This window comes from Neolamprologus brichardi, chromosome 3 (genome assembly GCF_056152115.1).
Source record: "Neolamprologus brichardi isolate AB-2024 chromosome 3, ASM5615211v1, whole genome shotgun sequence".
Classification (NCBI taxonomy): Eukaryota; Metazoa; Chordata; class Actinopteri; order Cichliformes; family Cichlidae; genus Neolamprologus; species Neolamprologus brichardi.
Genome location: NC_142106.1, coordinates 16974756 through 17001954, shown reverse-complemented (window position 1 = coordinate 17001954; position 27199 = coordinate 16974756). Strand labels below are relative to the sequence as shown.

Genomic DNA, 27199 nt, shown 5'->3' with positions numbered 1-27199 from the left:
ACTGTCTAATTCAATCTACTAATTTGCATATTATCCTTTAGGAACCACATTAGTGTTAAAAGTGACTCATTTGGAAATCCACATTGTGAAAGAAAAAACATAATTTGTACATAATCTGCTGACATCACCATTAACATCACTAACTTTTACTAAATCAGATGACTGATTCTGCTATGTATTATAGGATATTGTTCAGATATAATTTGTGAGGACTTCATCCTTTAGCAACCTTGCCTGAATAATATGTGAGTTATTTGGAATTACAGCTTGGAAATGAAATCCATAACTAATGATTGTAAAATATAACTGAAAAATCTTTATTATTGAAAAAACTGAAAACACATTGAGATGCGACTACAGCTGTGTCTCAATTCAGGGGCTGCATCCTTTGGAGAACCCGGCCTTCATGGTCAACGCGGGCCGGGTCCTTTGAAGACTGAGAAGGCCGGAAGTGCGAGGCTGTGAAGTGGGATGGTCTAGCCTTCAGATTTGTGCCACTGCTGTCTCGGTGAAGCTTAATAAACTCAGCAGTCTGCTCCTTGCTATATAAAATATAACAATGATATTAGAATAAATTCTCTACCATCTCAAACTTCTATTTAATCAGTTTTCTGTTTGTCGTTTATTCAGCTGTATGAAAACTGTAACGTTAATCTCAGCCGAACAGATTTACTTGGGAACAAATAAAATACTGAAATAAGCCAAACAATAACATTAAGTTATCTAACTGACTTATATATCATGTTTAACCTGAGTAGCAGAAGACACAGGGTCTGAAACGATTGTGCTGGGAGTTCAGTGTTCTCGCCGGCTCTAGTGAGCCTTGACCACCTCGTCAGCTATCGAGCTAGTGGGTAACAGACGTCTCTGAAAACATCGGAGCACTTTTGCAAATATGTGATGTCTTGATAAACCGAGCAGATATTTGAAGTTCTCGCTTGAAAATGTGTTAAAAGTTTATTTTGTGACCCAGAAAGAGTAATATTTCAAACTCTTTAGCCGTGCTCCTCTGCCATTGCCCCATTTGAAAATTATTTTTATATTATTATAAAAATGTTATAAATACTAATTTAATTAATACAGTATTGCAAAGAGTAATAGTAATAATATTACAGCTACACATGTGCCACCATTGTTGGAAATGGGAACTTGCTGTTATGCGCTATGAATTCTGGGATAGGTTAGGCCACGAAGGATACACCAAACCCATCCTTCAAATTCGGGGAAATGAAGGATGCATTTGTCGGCCGCATTTGGAAAAAGCCTTGAATTGGGACAGCCTTCATTGCGTCGCTGTGATGTAATCGGCCTGCAAATGCGGCCTCCAAAGGATGCATCCCCTGAACTGAGACATAGCCTAAGTCACAAAACTTGATGATGGAAAGACATGACAGAGCTAAAAGAGAGTGAGCTCGAGTGTTGGACAGAGGAAGATATATCACAGAGATGAGGAAACAAACAGAGACAAAGACCAATACACATAAACTTGACAAAGACAGAAGGGATAAAGAGAGACTACTGAAACGATAGGTAAATAAGGGACAAGACAAGGAGGAAAAAGGAACCTAACAATAACAAACAAGAAATTATGAACCAGGATTAAAGATAAACTCAGGGTAAAAAGAACTAAACTCAGGACTACACTGTAAAAAGCTAAAATTATTTCCTACAGCAAAGGAAACAATCATAAATCCACAAGAAACCCAAAACATTGGGTCAAAGACCCAGGTGTTCAGAAGTGTTCAGAAACACTCATCGGGCTGTCATTTAATTAAAATAAAGAGAGAAAGCTTGGAACAACTGCAGTACCTGGAGGAGTGAACAGGACTCCATTAATGTTCCCCTCTTTGACAGGAACCCGACTGACCCCATCTCCAATCAGAACCCTCTCATTTGTCTCTTCTGCCAGTATCCTGCCTTCCTCCTTGTGCACAGAAAAATTCACCAACTGAGGCTCCAGAGACTTTGTCTTTTGAAACCTTTTGTGCATGGTGTCTGGCCTCATGGACCACATGAGACCCATAGGTTCTACTCCAACGTAGGTCCCACCAAGTGAGGGATCTCTGTTCAGGTCGACCTCCCCACTGCCATCAGCCCTGTAGGTGGCCGAGGAGCTGAACACCACTCCCTTCTCATCATTTAATCTGGCTCTCATAGTGACCGCCTGTCTGGACCTAAACCCTTCCACCTTCCACCTTCACCTTAATGGGTTCGTCGAACAGACACCTGGCTCTTGGCAACAGCCTCAATCTTACTTGAGAGGACATCTTTTCTGAAAGAGTGAAACTGGAGCCAATAAGTATTGATAGGCAGGCAGACTAACAATCACAATGAACTGGACTACTGGGAACCGGTTTGCTACAAAAACAGTTCTCAGTTCCCATCTCTAGTAATCAGTGTGCTGATTTTGCATGATAACCAATACAAAACTTTATCATGACGTAATGCTGAAGAACCGGCTTCATTCATGACAGAAACATTACTTTCACCACTATATAAGCTACCTGGAGATCTTTGGCTCTCTGGAAGGACTGTGACAGTGATATCTATCTCTGTGCTGGGGGTCTGTCTGAGAGATTTCCTTCCTCCACTTCTTTCTTCTGCTGCTTGTTCCAGAAAAAGAAAAACAGCATTAGAGTGGTTTTTTCACAGACATGTCAACTTTCAGATAAATGGGAGCAGTGGAACAAACTGAACTCAACTCTTTGGTTGACTGAAATAGAACATGAAGTGATCTTCATTCAGTATTCAGTTATAGAATTCAGTATGAAAATATCTACTACAAAACTACAAAATCCTTGAGATAAATTCAGTGTGTATTGGGTAATCTTGCAGGATAAAGTGGTCTCACTCCACACCCATATAACATATTCATACAGTGGGACAAACTAAATAAAAAAAAATGCGTAAAAATACTGTCAAGACGCTGTAAATTTGCATATGTAATATATTGCATGGGGTAGTAAATGTGTTTAACAGGATTTCCTTGAATGACAGGGTAAGTCTTAATGTGCTACCTTTTGGTTAATTTTGAGCAACTGTCAATTAACCCATATCAGTATGAGAACTTTACATCAGAAACCCTCCCATGATTATAAAACAATCTTTGTACAGTTAATAAAATAGATTTTCTATTTTAATATAATTTCAATTAATATAATTTTCTATATTCAGTACAAATATACAGTCAGCTGAGGAATTACCTATTTTAGTCAGTTTAATTCCTCTATTCAGCTATACTAGTATCTGAACATTCATTTCAGTGTTCTCTTTTACATTTTCTGGTTCACACTTAAAACATTTTAATTATCCTCATTAAACCTAAACACATGCCAGTGGAATGGCAAAAGGAACAGCAGAGAAGAACCAATCCAAGGACATCAATTCACAGTCAAAATGATTTAAAAGTAATGTTAATAAAACTTACAAAAACAGAAGTGTTAACAGAAGCTGACTGTAAATAAGCAATAGAGGGCTGTGCAGTCCTGGAAAAGGAGTGTTACCACTGTTATTCAAATAATATATAAAAAGACTACTGGAAATGCAGCTTCAAATTGCAGAAAAAATAAAGTTAAGTTAAAGTTGTAAAAAAAAAAACCAGCCAGAAAGCTTCCTCGGGGGTTAAGTCATGAAACAAACTTGATCACAGTTGAAGTCCAAGACACATAACTGCCCTCAGTAGTGCTCTTATTTATTGAGAGGGATTTTTAGCTTCACCGGATCACTCTTAAAATTGAAGTGCTGTTTATCAAATGGGGTTGAGAGGATAAGGGGTGGGATGGGTTAGGTGGCAGAGGGAATAGTGTATTAATATTACTACTTGCCACGCTTTGAAATTGAATGCCTGTAAGCCTGTAAAGCATTTTGGATCATCTATTTATATTTTTCCATGTCTGTTTCCAAAATTTTATATTTCGAGGACATAATAATAACCAAGTTAATAACAAGTTCAAACCATGGTTACAAAACAAAATCAGCATCACTCAACAACAGCACCTGTTATTGATTAACTCACTAATAGGTGTGATTTGTGGGCAAAGGAAAGCAGCAAGAGTGAAAGGTGAAGTTTACACACAGTGAAAGTGAACTAATGAAAACTAAAATTGCACCAACTTCTACGTGCAAAGCAATGAAATAGGAATGGTCAAGAGTAAGATCAGTTAATAGATCATGGATGAAATCAAGCCAGCAATGTGACTGGAAGGACAAATAAAGAAGCTGTGACTCATGTATTTCTCATATGTCATCAGAAAAAAACTGTCATTAGAGCCTTATGATTGGAAGAACAAAATTGGAAGAACAAAAGGAACAATGCAATGAGGGAGACTGGCAATGTGTTGGCTTAACACATTATATATATATATATATATATATATATATATATATATATATATATATATATATATATATATATATATATATATATATATATATAATAACAACAACAGGAAGCTCTTTGGCCAGATTTATTCAGCTTACATTGATCGTACAATGGTACAAAACACTCAGGTTTTAGTTTTTTTCATTATTTTTGAAAAGAGCCTGCACTTGTAGGTGAAGTTGAGAGATACCAGTAAGTGATCTTCTTCACACCATTAGAAAGAGGGTGAGTGCAGCCAGGTCCACATGACAAAAGTTGCTGTGCCAGGGACATGCCAGTTAAGAGATACCAGTAAGTGATCTTCTTCACTTCATTAGAAAGAGGGTGAGTGCAGCCAGGTCAACATGACAAAGGTTGCTGTGCCAGGGACATCCTATCATTCCATGTCACACTGTCAAATTACAGCTCTGTCACTGACTGAGATTGACCATCAGCTCCTTTTTAGCCTACAAACCCCACATCCCACACCTCCCACCCTGATGTGGTTTGTGCCATTAAAGGTGGAAAGTGGCATGAGGCTTTAAGCAGCTTAAGATCAGTCCAATATTCTTCATTCTTATATATGGTATGTTTGTGATGCAGATAGTGAGCAAGAAGTTGTTAGATGTGATGATGATGGAAGCAAGGAAAGCAAGAAAATGATAAGGAAGTAAGAATGAGGACAAATGTCTTCAATTCTGAATATTTACTTATTTTGGCCTTCATGATTTTAACCATTATACTGTAGGAACAGAAGGTCAGGAAAGCTGATTCCTTTTATCTGTTTCTGCAAATCAAACATGTTTCTAGAGTCTAAAGTCTTATATGTGCCTCTGACAGATTTAGACTTAAGGTAATCGAAATTCTAGGTCTTCTTGCAACAATTGCTGAATTTTCTTTCTTAAATAAAGTATTTTAAGTGGCACTGTATTTTTTCTATTTTAGATTTTCCTTCATCATTGTTGTGCATTTTATTCATTTTAGTGGCATTTTACATTGTTAGCACTTTGTGCAGCATGGACTGTTGGAAATCTGCTATATGTATATATAAACTTGACCTTAAACTGGATGTCTTTTAAACAAAGAAAGTAATTTTAATGTTTTAACATTTTTGATGCAAACGAATCATATTGCAGAAAGTATTTAACTACTATCTGAATACAACTAATGTTGTCAAGAGACCTCTCCCATGCTCCCAGGATGTGGGTGTGAATGCCAGAGCACTCTGGAATGCACACAAAGCCTTTGCAGACTATTAAGGATCGCACATCCTATCACTACCATGTGCAAACTTATATTATTAAAAGATTATACTGACTACTAAGTACAAATTTCTATTGACAAGTGTGTTTATTATACAGGCCCGTGTATCTGAAGACCTGACCTGGGTTCTGTCTGCACATGGTAAGCAGGTTCCCTAGCTGATGGACTTCAAACCTTCTGATGACTCAACCAAGGATACACCAATAATTTATGTCTGTGAAGGTTCTCAGTCATGCCTCCAGTTGTCCCGAGTTCTGTCTGACTGCCTCCTTGGTGCATTTAAACCCCTGTTCCTCCCTGTCCTCATCGTCTGTTGTCTTCATCTCCATTATCAGTCATCATAATTTTACCCTCTCTGTGCAAGTCTGCAAATTTCTTTATTAAATCATAAGTTTCTTAAATTCATCAAGTCTCTCTGTGCCTGGGTCCTCGTCACAAAACATGACATCACTGTTTTGTACATTTTAACACAATTTAATCCCCACATTTTTGAAAGAATAGCAAAACACTTTTTTGAAAAGTCTGTAACAAAACCATCAAATCTGATCAAGGTTATTAAAATGCTGCCAAAGAAGAATGGATTGGAATAAAAAAATACATATCCTAACCTTAATTATTGGGGGAAAATGATAAATGATGCTCATAGTGAGTAAAAAGTAAACTGTGTGCATTTTTTGGACAGAGATTCACTTCTAAAGTGTCTGTATAATACAATACAGATACATACAAAATACACTCCAAAAATAGAAGAGTCCTTGAAATATACAAAATATTATTAGAAAATGGAGACACTTGGCCTTTGGTACAATATATACAATGTATGAAAAGATCTTTACTGCAGATACTACTATGGCTCTGCAGATTTTTTCTTTTCTTTTAACCTATGTCGCCTCACCTTGAGGTTGGTAAATCTGTCTATCACATTTTGGTGGTCAAGTCTCTCACGCATCTCTTCCTCAACTGACATCACAGCCAGGTGCTGGAGTCTGCTTTGACCCATGGTCCTTCTCAGCCAGGTATGGAGCTGACTCAAGACACTAAAAGACCTTTCACAGCTACAGCTGCTAACTGGGTTTGTTTCGGCAACCTGAATAATAGTTTTCAGTTTGGGGAAGATCTGATTATCCAGAAGATTGTACAATGTTAACATATCTGGAATGGCGCCAGCCTCACTCTTGAGCTTTATAAAGTCTTTGGCAACCGTGACTTCCTCTGACTGAAGCTCAATATGGTAATGCAGTGCCAGGGCTGACAACCCAGTTTGTTTTGCAGATTCTGTGTAGCAGCTTTAATATAGGGAGAACACAACTTCCAGATTGTATGAGTTGTTTGTCTTTCTTTTTCTTTGCCAGTTAAACAGTTACTGTTTTGCCTGTTAGTACTCCCTGTCTGTTTTCTTACCTGGTACTTCCTGATCTTGTACTTTGTCCTCATGTTCCCCTCTTTCCTCTCTCCCTCTTTGGACTGACAATCTGTACACACACACACACAACAGGAGTTATAAGGTTAATGGGCATCCAGTCAGTTAGCTAGTTAGTACCTTGGGTTTAATATCGGCACATGCACGTATGGCAAAATAACCAGTTTCTCTCATTACATTTCAAACAGGACAGTGGTAACAATAGCAGGCTACGGACAATGTTAAGTTTTAGATTTTAAATAAGCTGTATACATTTCAATGAGATCAACAGGGCAGTCAAATATCGCTAATTTTACTAAAGAGCAAACATCGTCAGAAAACACATTTCCAACTAGGGCTGCCACAAACGATTATTTTGATAGTCGACTAGTCACCGATTATTTTTGCAATTAGTCGACTAATCAGATCATGCATCCATTGGATGTACAGCGTACAGCTTATTGCACCAGCATGCATCTGCTCTCATATAACTATCATTAGCTTACAGTTCTAAGTGTTTAAGGTATGTGCTAACTAAAAATAAAGACAAGATGATAGTTTATTAAATTTGAATGAAATTTGCAGATTGTTTCGGTGAAGTTTAATAAACTTATTGTTATCTAAAATATAACGGGACACCGGAGTATATTCTCGAGCATCTCACACTTCTGATAATCAGTTGTCTGCTTGACGTTTATTCAGCTGTGTAAAAACTATAACTTTAATCTCAGCCTAACCGATTTACTCAGGAACAAATAAAATACTAAAAAAAAGCCAAACAATAACATTTTTAAGTTATCTAAGTGACTTATATATGTTTAACCTGAGTAGCGAAAGACTGCAGTGGGTGTGAAAGCGATTTGCCGGAGTCCGGTGTTCTCAGCGGCTCTAGTGAGCCTTGCCCCCGGCTAGCTATCAAGCTAGTGGGTAACAGACGTCTCCGAAAACGTCGGAGCGCTTTTGAAAATATGTGGTGTCTTGATGAACTGAGCAGATATTTGAGGTTTACACAGCTACATTCTCGCCTGAAAATATGCTAAACGTTTATTTTGTGACCCAGAAAGAATAATAAGAGTAATATTAAAACTAACTAGCTGCGGCCATTGTTGGAAACTGAGCTGGACTGCGCTATGAATTCTGGGACACAGCTCCTTCTTCTTCTTCGGGGTTTAACGGCAGCTGGCATCCTTGTACATGCAGTGCTGCCATCTTCTGTTTCAGTCTGTTATTACACTCTTAAATTCTACTACTTGTTCCTGCGTCTTTTGTGATTTTACAAAGCTTCAAACGACGCGTTGACTATTAAATCAGTCGTCGATGATTTTGATAGTCGACGTAATCGTGACTAGTCGACTAATCGTGGCAGCCCTATTTTCAACACAGCAGGTTACCTGGTGTAATGTTTTTCAGTTAAAAAGAAACATGGTCTGACTCCTACCTAACTATATAAAGAGTAACTGAAAGTTAAATGCAGCTAATATGTCCTGTTTTAAGCCAGGCACTTCCACCTCTGCTCCGCTGCGTCTCAGCCACCATCGCTCTGGCAGCAACGGCGCTAAAGCAAGTAGGAGAGAGCCGAGCTGGAACAAACCATTTTGGGAGGGGGGAGGGGTTATCTATACTTTTGTTGTTAAAATGTTCCATCTCAATCAAGTACTGTATGCTTTTTATACTTTTAGTAGTGTGTCCCACAAACAGCAAATATTTTCAAAAAAAGTAAGACATCTTTGGGGGTGCTTTGATTCATTTTGGGGGTGCTGAAGCACCTCCAAAACTGGGCTAAAATCGCCCCTAAGTCAGATGCAGAGTAAACAGAATTAATGCTGAGTTAAGTAACTCGGAGTTAATTGTTGGACTCGGAGCTTGTTGAACCTGCTTTCAAGAATAGTGCACAGGGAAAGCAGACGAATCTACAAATGATGCTCCAGAGAAGTCCAAACAAAAGTCTGTGAAGAATAAAACCGTTAACAACAACAACAGGAAGAGACGTGAGGATACTTAGTGAAGGAACAAACAAATTGACAGCTGAGGGAGGGACAAACTGAGGCAAACACAGAGAAACAGTGAAGCTTGAAAGATAAGTGGGAAGATACTCATACAAATCACGGCTCTTCTACGAATCACACATTTTTAACAAGTTGTCCTAAATTAATTTGATGTTATTTATTTTTCTGTTACCCTTCCTCTCGTGTTAGGGTCGGCACCGACCCATTTTAAATTTCAAATGCATAAAACAAATCACAAACATTTGTTTATTGTATCAAGGCTTTTTGACTTTGTCAGGAACCTCTATTTCTACAAAATAAAACAAAAAAAAATCTTTTCACTAAATTATAAAATGCCCTAGTTGAAATTATGACCTTTGTGTTGTTAGGGTCGGTTTCGACCCAGGTATAATATTATGAGTATAAAGCAATAATTAAAGCCAAAACTGAAATTATAAGTGCACTGTCAGCTAAAACATTGACAGCAAGCTCCTCTCCTAATCATATGAGCTTTAGGGGATTCTTATTTTGCGTGTTTTTTGCAGTATACCTGCACAAAAACAAAACAAAATAAAGATGGGACATGTCAAGAATTCACTCATTTGAGTGGCCATTTGACTTCCAGAGTGCACATTTACAATTTGCAGCATACAAAAATGAGAAGAAGATTCACAGTGAGCCAAGTTCTGCATCATATTTTTGGTGAAAATGAAGGAGAGGACACAGAGCAGCATAGAGATTCAGATGGGCAGGTTTCTAGGAGGAAGACAATGTGGACTATCATCCAGAAGACACAGACACATCTGATCATTTTCTGGGCAACGATGTCACTTCACACATTTGATATCATTTTGATTCAGGAGTCCTCAGATTTGACAACAGAGAGACCAAACCAAGGTCTGACAAGCTTGCTCCCATCAGGGATGTCTGGGAGAGATGGGTGCAGCTTCTTCCCCTGATGTTCATCCCAGGGCCAGAGGTGACAGTGGATGAACGTCTTGTCCACTTTTCGAGGAAAATGCCCCTACCGGCAATACATACCCAGTAAGCCAGGAAAATACGGCAGAAAAATCTGGGAAGCCTGTGATGCAAAAACCAACTATGGCTGGAATGTACAGATTTTCACAGTCAAAGCTGTGAGTGGCACCCCTGAGAAGAAACAATGAAAATGTGTGGTCCTCGATATGACTGCAGGATCACAATATCAGCTGTAATATTTTATTTTATTTTTTACCAGATATGACCTCGGACAAGAACTTCACAAAGGAAACTTCACAAAGATGTAGCTGTATCATTGGGAAGTGATAAAAAGCCCACAATTACCCACGACTATAACCAAAAGAAAGGAGGAGTGGACTTTTTCTTTTTTTCAGTTTATATTAAAGGTCTACTGCTAAAAAACAACAATTTTTTTTTGTCTTTTCTTGATGTAAATATCTATGGGTCGAAATTGACCCGTAACACCATAGATGTCATTTTAGTAATTAATCTTAAAATGAAAAAAATCAATAAAACAGATTTATTTAAGAGATGTGTCCTATACCCCTCAGTAATAGTCAGGTAACACAAAAACCTTTTATTTATTAATATGATTCTCTTGAGGTTAATTTTACAATTTTTTTTTTAAATTGAAATCGAGGGGTATAGTGACAAAAAAAGACCCACAGGCCCACACCAAAAGCATTAAAACCAACATTTTCATGGATAAGGAAGCCTAACATGATAACCAAAAGATGAGAAACAAATTGGATGATCACTTATTGTTTTTAGTGTATTTTATAACTGATTTAATTCACGGGTCAAAACTGACCCGTTAACATAAGAGATGATAACAGAAAGCTAACACAAGAGGAGGGTTACTCAGTTTTTATAATTATTTTTTTCTTTTATAACTTGGTTTTAGTCTGTCCAGCATCACAACTCAGGTGAGTTCTGAAGAACTCCTGGATCTTCATCCACAGGTGGACCTCAGCTGCTGCGTGTGCCTTGGGTTCACCTCCCCATGAGATTAAATACCTAAAAAATCTATGTGCAGAAGAAGGGCAGAAGGGTTCATAAGGTGGCTCCAGCAAGTGTCCAGCTCCAGGGTAAGACACACTCTCAAAGTTCTCCTTTCCATGACGCTTCAGTCTCTCCACCATCTGGTCCATGTATGCCTTGCTGTCCCAGCAGAGGTCATCCTCTCCAGCCACAAAGAGGAAATGAGCCTTTGCTCGTTCAATGGGGATGAGGCTGCCCTTGTTCTTCTCTGCTAGCGGGTCTTCACAAACATACTTTCCAATACTGGCACCTGACTCAGTGGGAACCAACTTACTGCAGTCACATCCTAATGGTGAGAGAATCTTATGTTTCTTGTAATAGAGAGGAATCGCCACATTGGCACTGCAGCCATTGATGCATACTGCAGCCTCGACACCTGGCACAAAGGTAGCAAGTGAGAGTGCAAGGTCTGCTCCCTTTGATCTTGCTACTATGCCAACTCCTTTACTGCCCACCTGTGAAATAACACAAACTAAAGCTGATAAAATTTATAGAAACACTTCGAGCTTAGGACTGACTTCATTTGTTAAACCTTTTATGCACTTTGAGAGTGTGACCATTCATCATCCCTGCAAATGAAATGGATAAGGCATTATTGCTAGTGAAGACAAACCTTTGATGGCAAAATTAACCCTTTCATGAATTAATTATGACAACCTCAATCAGGATTTTTTTTCTTGAGTGTTTCTATTCATCTTTAGGCATAAAAAAATGAATACAAATATTTGAGAAAAAATCCTGATTGAGGTTGTCATAATTCACGCATGACAGTCATATATCTATAGTAACATTAAACAACCAGTGGGTGGCAGGGTATGGAGTGACACATCAGTGTCCAATGTAGTGGTTTATGTGCAAGTATACCAACAACACTGACACAAATACAAGAAAACTGCCTTTGAATAGCTGTTCACTGTAGTGACCACTATGGATGAAAGGGTTCATTTAGAAATAAAAGAGTCAAACATTCACAATAATATATTTTGTATGTGATATTCTTTAAATTATCATATTTAATTAAATAAAACAATAAAGTTCATAGTTATTTTTGCTATGTACATTGATTTTATCCTTTTAGATACCAATTAAGCTGATCTACTGTAGTAAACTTGATTTTTGTAGAAAAAATGAAATTGTTCATATTTTAAGTTCACCTAACAAGATTATAGAAAATAATTACTAAGATTTTGAGAAACAGGTAGGTTGATTTTATTGTTAGCTTAGCCAGACCAATTCCCCATATTTGGGTTCTGTGCTGGGCTGGCTGCAGCTTTCTGTTTGGAGAAACTAATTCACTTATCCAAATCTCTAAACAAAAGAAAATGAGAAATGTTCTCAGAATGTGACCGTTTTATTTTATTTTTTCCTTATTAAGAGCATTGGGGACCCTATTAGCTGGAGGAATCCAGCAGCTGAATTTCAGGGTCCACAAAAAAGAAACAAATACATGTTTCTGGAAAAGGCAAAACTTCTTCAGTCCTTACGAGTGCTCATTAAAATAACTCACCTTAGGTTGCTGTTTTAAGAAATCCATTGCTTCCTTAAAGTGGTCCAGATGAATCTTTTGCATAATTTCAGATTTGGCTTCGATCACACATATAGAGAGGACGACAAAGCCTTTGTTAGCCAGTAGACTGGCTCTTTTCTCAGATCTCAATGTAGATATATCCAAGACAGCGGGAAACAGACCTTCTCCTGGAACATAGTAGACACAAAATTTTCTTCTGTCAATGAAAAAAAAAACCTTTTTCATTTTTAATTTCTAGTTTTCCTTAAGCTCTAATCTCTGTCACTTTATTGTGTGACTAAATAAAAGAACAATAGAAAGACAGCAGTTACAGCCATAACTGAATAAAAGCTTGACACCCTTTGAACTTTAAACTAGTTGACAGATGGACTGAAATGAAAACTGATGACGTGACAACGAACAAAGGAAACTGAGGACCTAAATACACAGGATAACAAGCGGGAACACCTGGGAAACAACACTGGGCATAATCTAAATGATTAGACAGTGGATGCAAAACTGAACACCAAGCACATGAGACAATGACTATCTAAATACAACTGAAAACACATTGAGATGCGACTACAGCTGTGTCTCAATTCAGGGGCTGCATCCTTTGGAGGACCCGGCCTTCATGGTCTACGTGGGCCGGGTCCTCTGAAGACTGAGAAGGCCGGAAGTGCGAGGCTGTGAAGTGGGATGGTCTAGCCTTCAGATTTGTGCCACTGCTGTCTCGGTGAAGCTTAATAAACTCAGCAGTCTGCTCCTTGCTATATAAAATATAACAATGATATTAGAGTAAATTCTCTACCATCTCAAACTTCTATTTAATCAGTTTTCTGTTTGACGTTTATTCAGCTGTATGAAAACGTTAATCTCAGCCGAACAGATTTACTTGGGAACAAATAAAATACTGAAAAAAGCCAAACAATAACATTAAGTTATCTAACTGACTTATATATCATGTTTAACCTGAGTAGCAGAAGACACAGGGTCTGAAATGATTGTGCTGGGAGTTCAGTGTTCTCGCCGGCTCTAGTGAGCCTTGACCACCTCGTCAGCTATCGAGCTAGTGGGTAACAGACGTCTCTGAAAACATCGGAGCACTTTTGCAAATATGTGATGTCTTGATAAACCGAGCAGATATTTGAAGTTCTCGCTTGAAAATATGTTAAAAGTTTATTTTGTGACCCAGAAAGAGTAATATTTCAAACTCTTTAGCCGTGCTCCTCTGCCATTGCCCCATTTGAAAATTATTTTTATATTATTATAAAAATGTTATAAATACTAATTTAATTAATACAGTATTGCAAAGAGTAATAGTAATGATATTACAGCTACACATGTGCCACCATTGTTGGAAATGGGAACTTGATGTTATGCGCTATGAATTCTGGGATAGGTTAGGCCACGAAGGATACACCAAACCTATCCTTCAAATTCGGGGAAATGAAGGATGCATTTGTCGGCCGCATTTGGAAAAAGCCTTGAATTGGGACAGCCTTCATTGCGTCGCTGTGATGTAATCGGCCTGCAAATGCGGCCTCCAAAGGATGCATCCCCTGAACTGAGACATAGCCTACGTCACACAACTTGATGATGGAAAGACATGACAGAGCTATAAGAGAGTGAGAGTGAGAGTGATGGACAGAGGAAGATATATCACAGAGATGAGGAAACAAACATAGAGACAAAGACCAATACACATAAACTTGACAAAGACAGAAGGGATAAAGAGAGACTACTGAAACGATAGGTAAATAAGGGACAAGACAAGGAGGAAAAAGGAACCTAACAATAACAAACAAGAAATTATGAACCAGGATTAAAGATAAACTCAGGGTAAAAAGAACTAAACTCAGGACTACACTGTAAAAAGCTAAAATTATTTCCTACAGCAAAGGAAACAATCACAAATCCACAAGAAACCCAAAACATTGGGTCAAAGACCCAGGTGTTCAGAAGTGTTCAGAAACACTCATCGGGCTGTCATTTAATTAAAATAAAGAGAGAAAGCTTGGAACAACTGCAGTACCTGGAGGAGTGAACAGGACTCCATTAATGTTCCCCTCTTTGACAGGAACCCGACTGACCCCATCTCCAATCAGAACCCTCTCATTTGTCTCTTCTGCCAGTATCCTGCCTTCCTCCTCGTGCACAGAAAAATTCACCAACTGAGGCTCCAGAGACTTTGTCTTTTGAAACTTTTTGTGCATGGTGTCTGGCCTCATGGACCACATGAGACCCATAGGTTCTACTCCAACGTAGGTCCCACCAAGTGAGGGATCTCTGTTCAGGTCGACCTCCCCACTGCCATCAGCCCTGTAGGTGGCCGAGGAGCTGAACACCATTCCCTTCTCATCAGTTAATCTGGCTCTCATAGTGACCGCCTGTCTGGACCTCAACCCTTCCACCTTCACCTTAATGGGTTCATCGAACAGACACCTGGCTCTTGGCAACAGCCTCAATCTTACTTGAGAGGACATCTTTTCTGAAAGAGTAAAACTGGAGCCAATAAGTATTGATAGGCAGGCAGACTAACAATCACAATGAACTGGACTACTGGGAACCGGTTTGCTACAAAAAACAGTTCTCAGTTCCCATCTCTAGTAATCAGTGTGCTGATTTTGTATGATAACCAATACAAAACTTTATCATGACGTAATGCTGAAGAACCGGCTTCATTCATGACAGAAACATTACTTTCACCACTATATAAGCTACCTGGAGATCTTTGGCTCTCTGGAAGGACTGTGACAGTGATATCTATCTCTGTGCTGGGGGTCTGTCTGAGAGATTTCCTTCCTCCACTTCTTTCTTCTGCTGCTTGTTCCAGAAAAAGAAAAACAGCATTAGAGGAGTGGTTTTTTCACAGACATGTCAACTTTCAGATAAATGGGAGCAGTGGAACAAACTGAACTCAACTCTTTGGTTGACTGAAATAGAACATGAAGTGATCTTCATTCAGTATTCAGTTATAGAATTCAGTATGAAAATATCTACAACAAAACTACAAAATCCTTGAGATAAATTCAGTGTGTATTGGGTAATCTTGCAGGATAAAGTGGTCTCACTCCACACCCATATAACATATTCATACAGTGGGACAAACTAAATAAAAAAAATGCGTAAAAATACTGTCAAGACGCTGTAAATTTGCATATGTAATATATTGCATGGGGTAGTAAATGTGTTTAACAGGATTTCCTTGAATGACAGGGTAAGTCTTAATGTGCTACCTTTTGGTTAACTTTGAGCAACTGTCAATTAACCCATATCAGTATGAGAACTTTACATCAGAAACCCTCCCATGATTATAAAACAATCTTCGTACAGTTAATAAAATAGATTTTCTATTTTAATATAATTTCAATTAATATAATTTTCTATATTCAGTACAAATATACAGTCAGCTGAGGAATTACCTATTTTAGTCAGTTTAATTCCTCTATTCAGCTATACTAGTATCTGAACATTCATTTCAGTGTTCTCTTTTACATTTTCTGGTTCACACTTAAAACATTTTAATTATCCTCATTAAACCTAAACACATGCCAGTGGAATGGCAAAAGGAACAGCAGAGAAGAACCAATCCAAGGACATCAATTCACAGTCAAAATGATTTAAAAGTAATGTTAATAAAACTTACAAAAACAGAAGTGTTAACAGAAGCTGACTGTAAATAAGCAATAGAGGGCTGTGCAGTCCTGGAAAAGGAGAGAAGTCCAGAAGATGATCCACAGAAATGCCAAAACTGAAAAAGTCAAAAATCAACAAAGGAAAGAGTTGTGTCATAAACTGGAGCTTTAAGTAAAGTGTTACCACTGTTATTCAAATAATATATAAAAAGACTACTGGAAATGCAGCTTCAAAATGCAGAAAAAATAAAGTTAAGTTAAAGTTGTAAAAAAAAAAAGATAGAAAAACAGCCAGAAAGCTTCCTCGGGGGTTAAGTCATGAAACAAACTTGATCACAGTTGAAGTCCAAGACACATAACTACCCTCAGTAGTGCTCTTATTTATTGAGAGGGATTTTTAGCTTCACCGGATCACTCTTACAATTGAAGTGCTGTTTATCAAATGGGGTTGAGAGGATAAGGGGTGGGATGGGTTAGGTGGCAGAGGGAATAGTGTATCGATATTACTACTTGCCACGCTTTGAAATTGAATGCCTGTAAGCCTGTAAAGCATTTTGGATCATCTATTTATATTTTTCCATGTCTGTTTCCAAAATTTTATATTTCGAGGACATAATAATAACCAAGTTAATAACAAGTTCTAACCATGGTTACAAAACAAAATCAGCATCACTCAACAACAGCACCTGTTATTGATTAACTCACTAATAGGTGTGATTTGTGGGCAAAGGAAAGCAGCAAGAGTGAAAGGTGAAGTTTACACACAGTGAAAGTGAACTAATGAAAACTAAAATTGCACCAACTTCTACGTGCAAAGCAATGAAATAGGAATGGTCAAGAGTAAGATCAGTTAATAGATCATGGATGAAATCAAGCCAGCAATGTGACTGGAAGGACAAATAAAGAAGCTGTGACTCATGTATTTCTCATATGTCATCAGAAAAAAACTGTCATTAGAGCCTTATGATTGGAAGAAGAAAATTGGAAGAACAAAAGGAACAATGCAATGAGGGAGACTGGCAATGTGTTGGCTTAACACAGTGGTTCCCAAACTTTTTTTGCTGGGCCCCCCTTTTTTTACAAGAAAAATGTTCGCGCCCCCCCTCGCGTGCACGCGCGCACGCACGCACGAACACATCCTCCAACCACACACACCCATATTTTGCTCCATTGCGGTTTATTTCACACCTCAAACATTTAGTAAACAATTAAGCAAATACAAGTAATCTGCAATAAATTACAGGTAGTAAGAAAATAAACTACTAACTCTTTTACACTACGTCTGCACCTACACGGGTATTTTTGAAAATTTTTGCGTTTATGTGTGGACGAGGAATATAGAGTTCTTCACGCAACGTCAAAGGTATGTGCCTTTTTTCACGTCACGCTGTGGCCACGTTATTGTTTACATGAGATGAATTGCAGAATGGCAGATAGAGACAAAATACTGTTAATCTGACTGTCTGCAGGTTTTACACACAGTTACTGTCCCTCCATTTACAAAGGCAGAGGCGTCACGCTGTGATTATTTTACATGTAGTTGTTTTTTTTCCTGTGTAATAATATTCAACATTGCTATCAATACATTTTTCAAAAAATCCGTCTGCAAAATGGGTTCAAAAACATAAACAACTGTTGGATGCTGTTTGTCCGTGATTTGAACCGGGGGAACAAATCATGGCAGGATCAGCCTGATATTATTTGTATCCCGCTGTAACTTTACTGTATAAAGAGCAAACATCTCCAAAATGTCAGGAGTAGTTAGTCATTACAACAAGTGTTTGTGAACTACAAATCAAGAATGTGGGATCCTGTTTGTCCGTGATTTAAACAGCCCAGCGCTGCTCCCAACGAAGGGAAAACCAGTTCTGCAGGGAGACCTACCTCGGCACTTGTGCAGGTGAAACCAAAGGGAAGATATGCTTCACCATATTTTCTAGTCTTTGGCTTAGAATGAAGTTGGTTGAAACATATTCAGCGATGCTTCATCTCCTGCTTTGCGTTTGTGTGGGCGCCCCGTGCTAGCAGTGTCCAAGCGTTGTTTTGGGTTTTTTTTCCCTTTTCATGCCGCGCCCCCCCTGCAATGGCTGTGCGCCCCCCCTAGGGGGCGGGCCCCACACTTTGGGAACGTCTGGCTTAACACATTATATATATATATATATATATATATATATATATATATATATATATATATATATATATATACACATTATATATATATATATATATATATATATATATATATATATATATATATATATATATATATATATATATATATATATATATATATATAATAACAACAACAGGAAGCTCTTTGGCCAGATCTATTCAGCTTACATTGATCGTACAATGGTACAAAACACTCAGGTTTTTGTTTTTTTCATTATTTTTGAAAAGAGCCTGCACTTGTAGGTGAAGTTGAGAGACACCAGTAAGTGATCTTCTTCACACCATTAGAAAGAGGGTGAGTGCAGCCAGGTCCACATGACAAAAGTTGCTGTGCCAGGGACATGCCAGTTAAGAGATACCAGTAAGTGATCTTCTTCACTTCATTAGAAAGAGGGTGAGTGCAGCCAGGTCAACATGACAAAGGTTGCTGTGCCAGGGACATCCTATCATTCCACGTCACACTGTCAAATTACAGCTCTGTCACTGACTGAGACTGACCATCAGCTCCTTTTTAGCCTACAAACCCCACATCCCACACCTCCCACCCTGATGTGGTTTGTGCCATTAAAGGTGGAAAGTGGCATGAGGCTTTAAGCAGCTTAAGATCAGACCAATATTCTTCATTCTTATATATGGTATGTTTGTGATGCAGATAGTGAGCAAGAAGTTGTTAGATGTGATGATGATGGAAGCAAGGAAAGCAAGAAAATGATAAGGAAGTAAGAATGAGGACAAATGTCTTCAATTCTGAATATTTACTTATTTTGGCCTTCATGATTTTAACCATTATACTGTAGGAACAGAAGGTCAGGAAAGCTGATTCCTTTTATCTGTTTCTGCAAATCAAACATGTTTCTAGTCTAAAGTCTTATATGTGCCTCTGACAGATTTAGACTTAAGGTAATCGAAATTCTAGGTCTTCTTGCAACAATTGCTGAATTATCTTTCTTAAATAAAGTATATTTAGTGGCACTGTATTTTTTCTATTTTAGATTTTCCTTCATCATTGTTGTGCATTTTATTCATTTTAGTGGCATTTTACATTGTTAGCACTTTGTGCAGCATGGACTGTTGGAAATCTGCTATATGTATATATAAACTTGACCTTAAACTGGATGTCTTTTAAACAAAGAAAGTAATTTTAATGTTTTAACATTTTTGATGCAAAGGACTTTAAAAAAATCATATTGCAGAAAGTATTTAACTACTACCTGGATACAACTAGTGTTGTCAAGAGACCTCTCCCATGCTCCCGGGATGTGGGTGTGAATGCCAGAGCACTCTGGAATGCACACAAAGCCTTTGCAGACTATTAAGGATCGCACATCCTATCACTACCATATGCAAACTTATATTATTAAAAGATTATACTGACTACTAAGTACAATTTTCTATTGACAAGTGTGTTTATTATACAGGCCCGTGTATCTAAAGACCTGACCTGGGTTCTGTCTGCACATGGTAAGCAGGTTCCCTAGCTGATGGACTTCAAACCTTCTGATGACTCAACCAAGGATACACCAATAATTTACTGATCTTTTTTTCTGTTTCCACCTCCTGGAAGTAAAAAAGTTGATCTAGATCTTACTTTTTTCAAGCCAGAGCCACTTGTAACATTATAACAAATACAAAACCTGCAGACAGAATCACAACTAAAAATAACAGTTGTACAAGGAGGGCACCATTTTCTTTGAAATAACATCTCACCTTATAGGAATTTTATCCCCTCCCGACCCCCTTTTTGATTCATTTAGAGCAATATTTGCATGTTTTACATCAAAGTCTACTGCTTATAGTCAGATCAGGGGCGATTCTAGGATCAGAGCTTTGGGGTGCTGAGCACCCAGAGAGCTGCCCATCCAGGCAAGGTAAACTTTACTAATCACAATAAGACTTCTTCCCCGTCTCTGTCAGTCCCTGCATCCATAAATGCCTCCAGTTGTCCCGAGTTCTCTCTGACTGCCTCCTTGGTGCATTTAAACCCCTGTTCCTCCCTGTCCTCATTGTCTGTTGTCTTCATCTCCATTATCAGTCATCATAATTTTACCCTCTCTGTGCAAGTCTGCAAATTTCTTTATTAAATCATAAGTTTCTTAAATTCATCAAGTCTCTCTGTGCCTGGGTCCTCGTCACAAAACATGACATCACTGTTTTGTACATTTTAACACAATTTAATCCCCACATTTTTGAAAGAATAGCAAAACACTTTTTTGAAAAGTCTGTAACAAAACCATCAAATCTGATCAAGGTTATTAAAATGCTGCCAAAGAAGAATGGATTGGAATTTAAAAAAAAATACATATCCTAACCTCACTTAGGTTAACCCTTCAAAACCGGTCAGAGCGGTATGCTCCATTTTGCGCAACTACTTTTAAATCCTTGTAGAACTGCAACCACGTAAGCTAGCGCAATAATTTTTTTTGCAATATGAAACTGGAGGAGTTGTACTTACATCTTATGCCATCAGCTTGTCCTTGGTCACGGTTTCCTTCCACATATAGCTTTGCAAAAACTGCATAAAAAGCGCTTGCAGCAACAAAAACATAATATTCCAGAAACACGCTTTGCCGATCCGATCAGCTGTTCATAACACTTCCTACGTTGGAATAGACGTCAGCGCGAACGTTTGCATGTCCGCCATTACCTGCCCGAAACCGGAAGTGACGTCATTTTTGCGGAAATGTAGTTTTTTACCATCAGGGCCTCATGAGCCTTTGCTGGTGTTTTTAAAAGTTATGTTTGACTTTATGACTTTCTGTGTCGTTTCTGGGATGCTTAGAACTAAAATTGCACTGCTGGAAATAGTTTATTTTGATGCATATGCTGCTTTTTTGCAAATTTGCACTATAATATTTATTTTCGTTTTTCCTGCAGTATATAAAAATTGGTGTATTTCAAAAATAAAACTATGAAGACACTCAAAATAAATTTCCTGTGGTGGGAAACTATTTTGTGCAACTTTTTTATATTTATAGTTTTGAGGGATAAGCCTCTTAAATTTCTCTAACTAGAAATATATGTTAAAAAACAAAAACGATTTTAATTTTTTTTTGTAGTTTATTGCACTTTCTTGCAATTTAGGTAATTACTATACACTTAATACATAATATTAAAATTTAGGCTATAATGGTTGTATTGATGTATAGCAACTTGAAATGCTCCCAAAAATGGCTCTACAACATGTAAAAATATAATATAAGCTCTGGCGGACTTGGTTCTATGGTAGGTCTTAAAGGGTTAAAGCAGAGTGTATTTGTGTTAGAACCGTCCCCAAAAGTTATAAGTGTGAGGCCTAATTATGACTGTAGTTGGTGATGTTTTTGTAGTTGTAAGTGAAGTCATGTCTCTGTTTTCAGGATAAATCTACCTATGAGATTAGCAACCAAACCGGCGATCTTGAACACTGCCTTCAGGTAAGTGTTACGTTCTCATCAGTATCTTAGGAGTAGCCTTAGTTCAGTTTGCCATTTACTGTCCTCATTTAAGTTAAAGCAGAGTGTATTTGTGTTAGAAACGTCCCCAAAAGTTATAAGTGTGAGGCCTAATAATAATAACAGTCGATCACATTTGTCAAAGCTGAACCCAGGGCAAACTAAGCTAAATTAGTGGTTTTAGCTAACAGCTACAATAAGCATAACAGTTACTGTTAGGCTGTCATTTGTTTACATGATGCTTTTTCTTATACCCACAATACATTTATTACCTAACTAATTTAACAAAGTTCTGTCCATAGAAGTACTGTGTAATTGAAAACACAAAGATTGTTTATTATTGTTAAATATGTCTGCTATATAATAAATTTCTGTATCTTCATAGCCACTACATTATTCTGATGATTTCTCCTTGGAGAGGACCAGGGAAACTCTGCAAGATGCGCAGAAGGTAGCTGAAATATTGGTAACAAGTCTTTGAATTTAAACAAGTACACTGCTGTGCAGTTTAGGTTTGTTTTAATATTAATTTTCATATCCCTCTTAAAAAATACCCTATGCAACCTTATTTTCTAAATGACATTTTTTTTTTCAAATGTATATCCTCAAACCAGTGATTCCAGTGTTGAATTTTATGCTATAACCAGTATTACTTTTACAGTTTAATATTTCCTTATTTGATTTTATAGATATCAAAAAGATATTGTAATAATATGATACTTTTAGAAACTCAGTTTTTGTTTTTTGTCCATCCTTTAAGGCTGCAGTTCCTCCTATAGTTGCCACAACATCATTACTTCAACCAGCATCTGAGAATTGCTTCGTTGAATACTCAAAAAAGAGGTCCTCAAGACAAAAACAGGTGGAAAATGTTTAATATACATGTTTTATTTATCTTTAAATGGCTCTAACTTTTAATCTGTCACAAAAAATACTTCTATCATGTCTTAAATCTTAAAGAGATGTTATTTTTTCCCCCAAGGTCTTAACATATACAGAAACGTCTTCTGATGAATCCGATCACACAGACTATAGTGATGCTGATTATGTTCCAGACACTGAAGGAAGTTCCTCTCAGCTAGATGAAGATGGACCTCTTTATCCAACTGCACAAAAGTCTCTGCCTTCTCTGCAATACCCCGATTTATCTCCACAAAAACTAGATAATTATTCAGAAATTTTAAATAAAGGCAATGGTGCCACAACTTTTAAGAAGAGGATCTTAAAAACTCCAAGAAAGAGAAAGCTATCGTCCCACAGTGCAACAAATAGCAATGAAAGTACACAGAAGAAAAGCAGAACTGAACAGATTTCGGACTCAAAGTGTTACCACCTTCAAAGTCTGGAAGTTGCCGTGTGTATGATAAGAGAAACTATTGTTTGTTTTGTCTCCAACCTACATCAAAAATTGCACGACACCTGGAGACTGTACATAAAAATAAGGAAGAGGTTGCTCGTGCATTTCAACATCCCAAAAATTCAAGAGAGAGACGCAATAGGTTGAACATCCTTAGAAGACATGGAAATTTTGCCCATAATGCCAGTGTTGTGAAGAGGGGGGCTGGTGAGCTACAGGCCTGCTATAGACCAAAGAAATCCACAAAGGGCATTAATTACAGTCATTGTTATCACTGCCAGGGACTCTATTCTAAGAAAACACTGTGGAAGCACATGAGAAGATGCCCAGCAAAGAAAGAAAGTGAAGAAGACTCCCAGAGTGGAAAGCAGCGGGTTCGATCCAAATGTGCACTGAAAACTGCTGTTGCTCGTGACATTGGAGAGGGCTTGAAAACTGTGATTTCCTGCATGAAATATGACGAGGTAACTCAATTAATCCAAAATGACCAACTTCTTCTTCAGTTTGGACAGCACCTTTATAATCTAAATGGTTCAAGAAAGAACAGACATGACTACATAAGGCAAAGGCTTAGGGAACTTGGGCGACTGCTGCTTATAGCTCAGAAGAATACCCCCATTCAAAACGCAGAGGAACCGATTTATCCTGCAAACGTCAACCATTTGATATCTGCAGTGAAAGAGGTGGCTGGGTACAGTCCTGAAAGAAATACGTTCCAGAAACCTACCTTAGCTCTAAAAATTGGCAACAATCTGGGAATTATCTGTGAGCTTGTAGAGACTGACAATTTGTCCTCAGAAGACAGAGACTTAAGCCTTGTGCAATTTGCCAGAGAATTTAAGGCTATCAAAAAATTTTAGATGGAAGGGACTGATCACCAGAGGTGCAACAACAACCATGAAGGAGTCTAAGTGGAATGCACCACAGATTTTACCTTTAACAGATCATGTCAAATGCTTGGATCGCCATATGGAGACTGTTAAAAGTGGTGCTGAAAGAATGCTGAGGTTGACTCCAACTCCATACAGCTATGCAATGCTTGCCAAAGTGACACTTGCTCAAGTGATCATTTTTAACAGAAGAAGAGAAGGAGAGGTATCAAGAATGGAGGTGTCCACCTTTAAAGACAGAAAAATGTCAGAAATCAATATGGACATGGCTGCTTGTCTGACCTCACTTGAGAAAAAAATGTGTGATTTCTTCACCAGAGAAGAAATCCGTGGAAAACGAGGGAGAGGAGTTCCTATTCTCCTAAAACCATCAATGGTCTCTGCAATGGAGCTCCTTGTGAAAACTCGTGAATCTTGTGGCGTCCCCAAAGAGAACATTTACCTGTTTGCTAGACCAGGAGCTTTATCTGCCTATCGAGAAAGAGACTGTATCCAAATGTTTGCAAAGGAGAGTGGAGCAAAACACCCTGAAATCTTAACATCAACAAGGCTCCGAAAACATATCGCAACAATGTCGCAGGTGCTTAATCTTCAAGAAAATGAAGCAGATCAACTAGCAGACTTTCTGGGTCATGACATATGTGTGCACAGGCAGTATTACCGCTTGCCTCAGGGAACACTTCAGCTTGCTAAGATGAGCAAATTGCTTTTGGCACTGGAGAATGGAACTGTTTCACATTATAAAGGCCAAACACTTGATGATATTGAAATTGACCCTGAAGGTAAGAGTGTAAATTTTATTAGGATGATCTGAAATATAATAATTGATTATTATTTTTTAATTATTAAATGCACTGGCGGTGTTTTATTTTCATTTAACCTTTAGAAAAAGTTGATCTGGAAAATTCAGATAACTCAAGCGATGAGAGTGAGCCTCTTCAATCAGCTCTGGAGGCAATAAAAACACCAGAGAATGAGACAATGGATCAGGATGGAGACAGAGGGCCATGGACTTCTTCATCTCCAGGGACGTCTTCATCTCCAAGGACTTCTTTTAGTCCTCCCTTGAAAAACGGTACCGACCAATTTGTTTTGGCATAAACATAAACTTTATACATTGGCACAGAAAAATAAATATGGTTCAGTGAATTAATGAAGTGAAAAGGTGATGGGTCATGTGGTTATAAATGATTAAGTTTAGTTTAATTTCACCACTACTGAGGAAATTTTTGACGGTGACGATCATCAACTCGGCGAACAAATAATTTAGAATTCATCCAATATGCACAATTTTGCTTTTACTTTGAACAGGCTTGTGCCTACCTTTAAATCTTTTTAGACCGGTCTGTTGTCCGCCTCATATCAGATCATACCTTAAGCAGTGTTGGGAAGGTTACTTTTAAAATATATTCCATTACAGAATACAGAATACATGCCCCAAAATGTATTCTGTAACGTATTCCGTTACGTTACTCAATGACAGTAACGTATTCTGAATACTTTGGATTACTTAATATATTATCATGCTGTTTACAACTACGTGAATGTACTATTGCTGTGATTTATTACTATTACTGAAGGTCCGCGGCTCCAAACCGTAGTAAAGGGACCTCTGACTAATACGGCGGGGTCCGTGTCGGCTCGTAGCCGAAAAAAGCTTTACTTTGTTGTGTGGGTCAACTTTTCTTGCGAGAGACAGAGAGAGGCTTTAAAGAAGCACATACAAACTCCAAATCACGTACAAACGCGTACAAACTCCGAAGCACATAAAAACTCAAAACACGTACAAAAGACAACAGAAGTGCTCCAGGATGTTAGGGCGCAGTGTTGAGCTTTTGTTACCTAGTGGCTACACAAGCCAGCAAGTACCACCTACCGGATTTGGTGTGTGGTAGTAACAGGTAAATGAACTTTTTTTTAAATTATTTGAATATATATATGAGTGCCTGTGTATAAATACACAAACAATACACACACGCTTTCAAATGTGTAATTTAAATGATCTAGTAGCTCTTCTTTGGAAGTTCAGTTCATGCTAGAAATGTGTTTTGGAGTTTGTACGTGTTTTGTCTCTAGGGGCCACCGCATATATTTATATATAAACATATATAAATAAAACCACTTTTTTTACGTTAGTAATTCCATTTGTGCATAATTTTATATTATTGTTAATAATAAATTAATTAAAGCAACAAAACAACCTGAAGAGCCGGTTCGGAGCCGAAAGAGCCGGCTCTTTTTAGTGAGCCAAACCGAAAGAGCCGAATCTCTAAAAAGAGCCGGAAATCCTATCACAAGCAGTGTTGCCAACTTAGCGACTTTGTCGCTATATTTAGCGAGTTTTCAGACCCCCTAGCGACTTTTTTTCCAAAAAAAGTCGCTAAAAAAAAGACGTGAAAGCGCATATCGCTTTTACTCTCAACAAGCAGCGGGTGCTGTAACGCAGTCAGTTCTTCTTTTACTCTTATACTGTTTTGTGGATCAGGTTTAAAACTACTTATAAACACACACACACAAAGTAACTCCACCAGAGTGCCTAATTCGGGTCTTACATAACAGTAAAACAGAGATAAACCAAGAGGAGGATAAATGAAACATCTTATTAATCACAAAACAGAAAAGGACAATTGATGTGTTTTGGAAAGAACAGGAAGAAGTAAAATGCTTTTCATGTCTTGTCCCAAATCATAGCAGTAATTTTCTGTTGACCATGTCAGAAAAATGTCAGTGACATCACTGTAATTGACTTTAACATCCTTCTCAACTGCCAATTAAAGAAGCTCTGGCATCCTCTCCTCTTAGCAAAGGGTGTGATGTTTGGTTTTAGTTTTGTGAAGTAGGTTTGAGAATGTTCTCCTTATGGCTTCACTCCTCCTCTCTGACTCACTCCAGCCTCCAGCTTTTCCTCAACACTCTCTCTAGGCTCTGCCTGTGACTCCCTCTTTGCCTCTCTTCCTCTTTCCATTTCCTCATCTGAGTTATCACTTGTGATCAGTGTTGCCAACTCCTCAGTAAGGAAAATCGCTATTGGTTGTCCTAAAAGTCGCTAAATGACATCATCACCTAATTTGCATAATTGGTCATGCTAATGTAATTGTAACCTACGCTGCTGGAGAGAGAAATAACATCGTGGACGAGACATAAAGTGAGCAAAAAA

The 27199-nt window shown here is 38.0% G+C and overlaps 2 protein-coding genes across 5 annotated transcripts in view; both read right to left on the bottom strand.

The window, feature by feature from the left end:
• LOC148103660 (acyl-coenzyme A thioesterase 2, mitochondrial-like) overlaps positions 1–17214 on the bottom strand; it is a 139268-nt gene extending 122054 nt beyond the window's left edge. For 2 of the 4 annotated variants that reach the window (XM_087832702.1, XM_087832712.1), the window contains exons 1-3: positions 16204–17214; positions 15279–15380; positions 2505–2603 (exon numbers count right to left, since the gene is read on the bottom strand). In XM_087832702.1, the coding sequence (XP_087688828.1) occupies positions 2505–2603; positions 15279–15380; positions 16204–16349 (347 nt within the window). In that variant the 5' untranslated portion in view covers positions 16350–17214. Of the gene's footprint in view, positions 1–2504; positions 2604–3427; positions 3492–15278; positions 15381–16203 lie in introns of those variants that run through there. The other 2 variants (XM_087832715.1, XM_087832729.1) reach the window with 2 other exon arrangements.
• On the bottom strand, positions 10212–15357 carry LOC148103661 (acyl-coenzyme A thioesterase 2, mitochondrial-like). The gene is made up of 4 exons (XM_087832744.1): positions 15279–15357; positions 14590–15045; positions 12555–12742; positions 10212–11502 (listed from the first exon to the last, which is right to left on the bottom strand). Exons 2-4 carry the CDS (start codon positions 15038–15040, stop codon positions 10894–10896), a joined length of 1248 nt encoding a protein of 415 aa, XP_087688870.1. The 5' UTR covers positions 15041–15045; positions 15279–15357; the 3' UTR covers positions 10212–10893.
• Positions 17215–27199: the final 9985 nt, after the last annotated feature.

Bases quoted from the DNA above. Each gene is read 5' to 3' on its own strand.
- LOC148103661 (XM_087832744.1), bottom strand. From the start codon at position 15,040: ATGTCCTCTCAAGTAAGATTGAGGCTGTTGCCAAGAGCCAGGTGTCTG. The intron at 12,743-14,589 runs GTACTGCAGTTG...ACTATGTTCCAG, and splicing joins AGTCCTGTTCACTCCTCCAG to GAGAAGGTCTGTTTCCCGCT. The intron at 11,503-12,554 runs GTGAGTTATTTT...GTTATTTCACAG, and splicing joins TCTTAAAACAGCAACCTAAG to GTGGGCAGTAAAGGAGTTGG.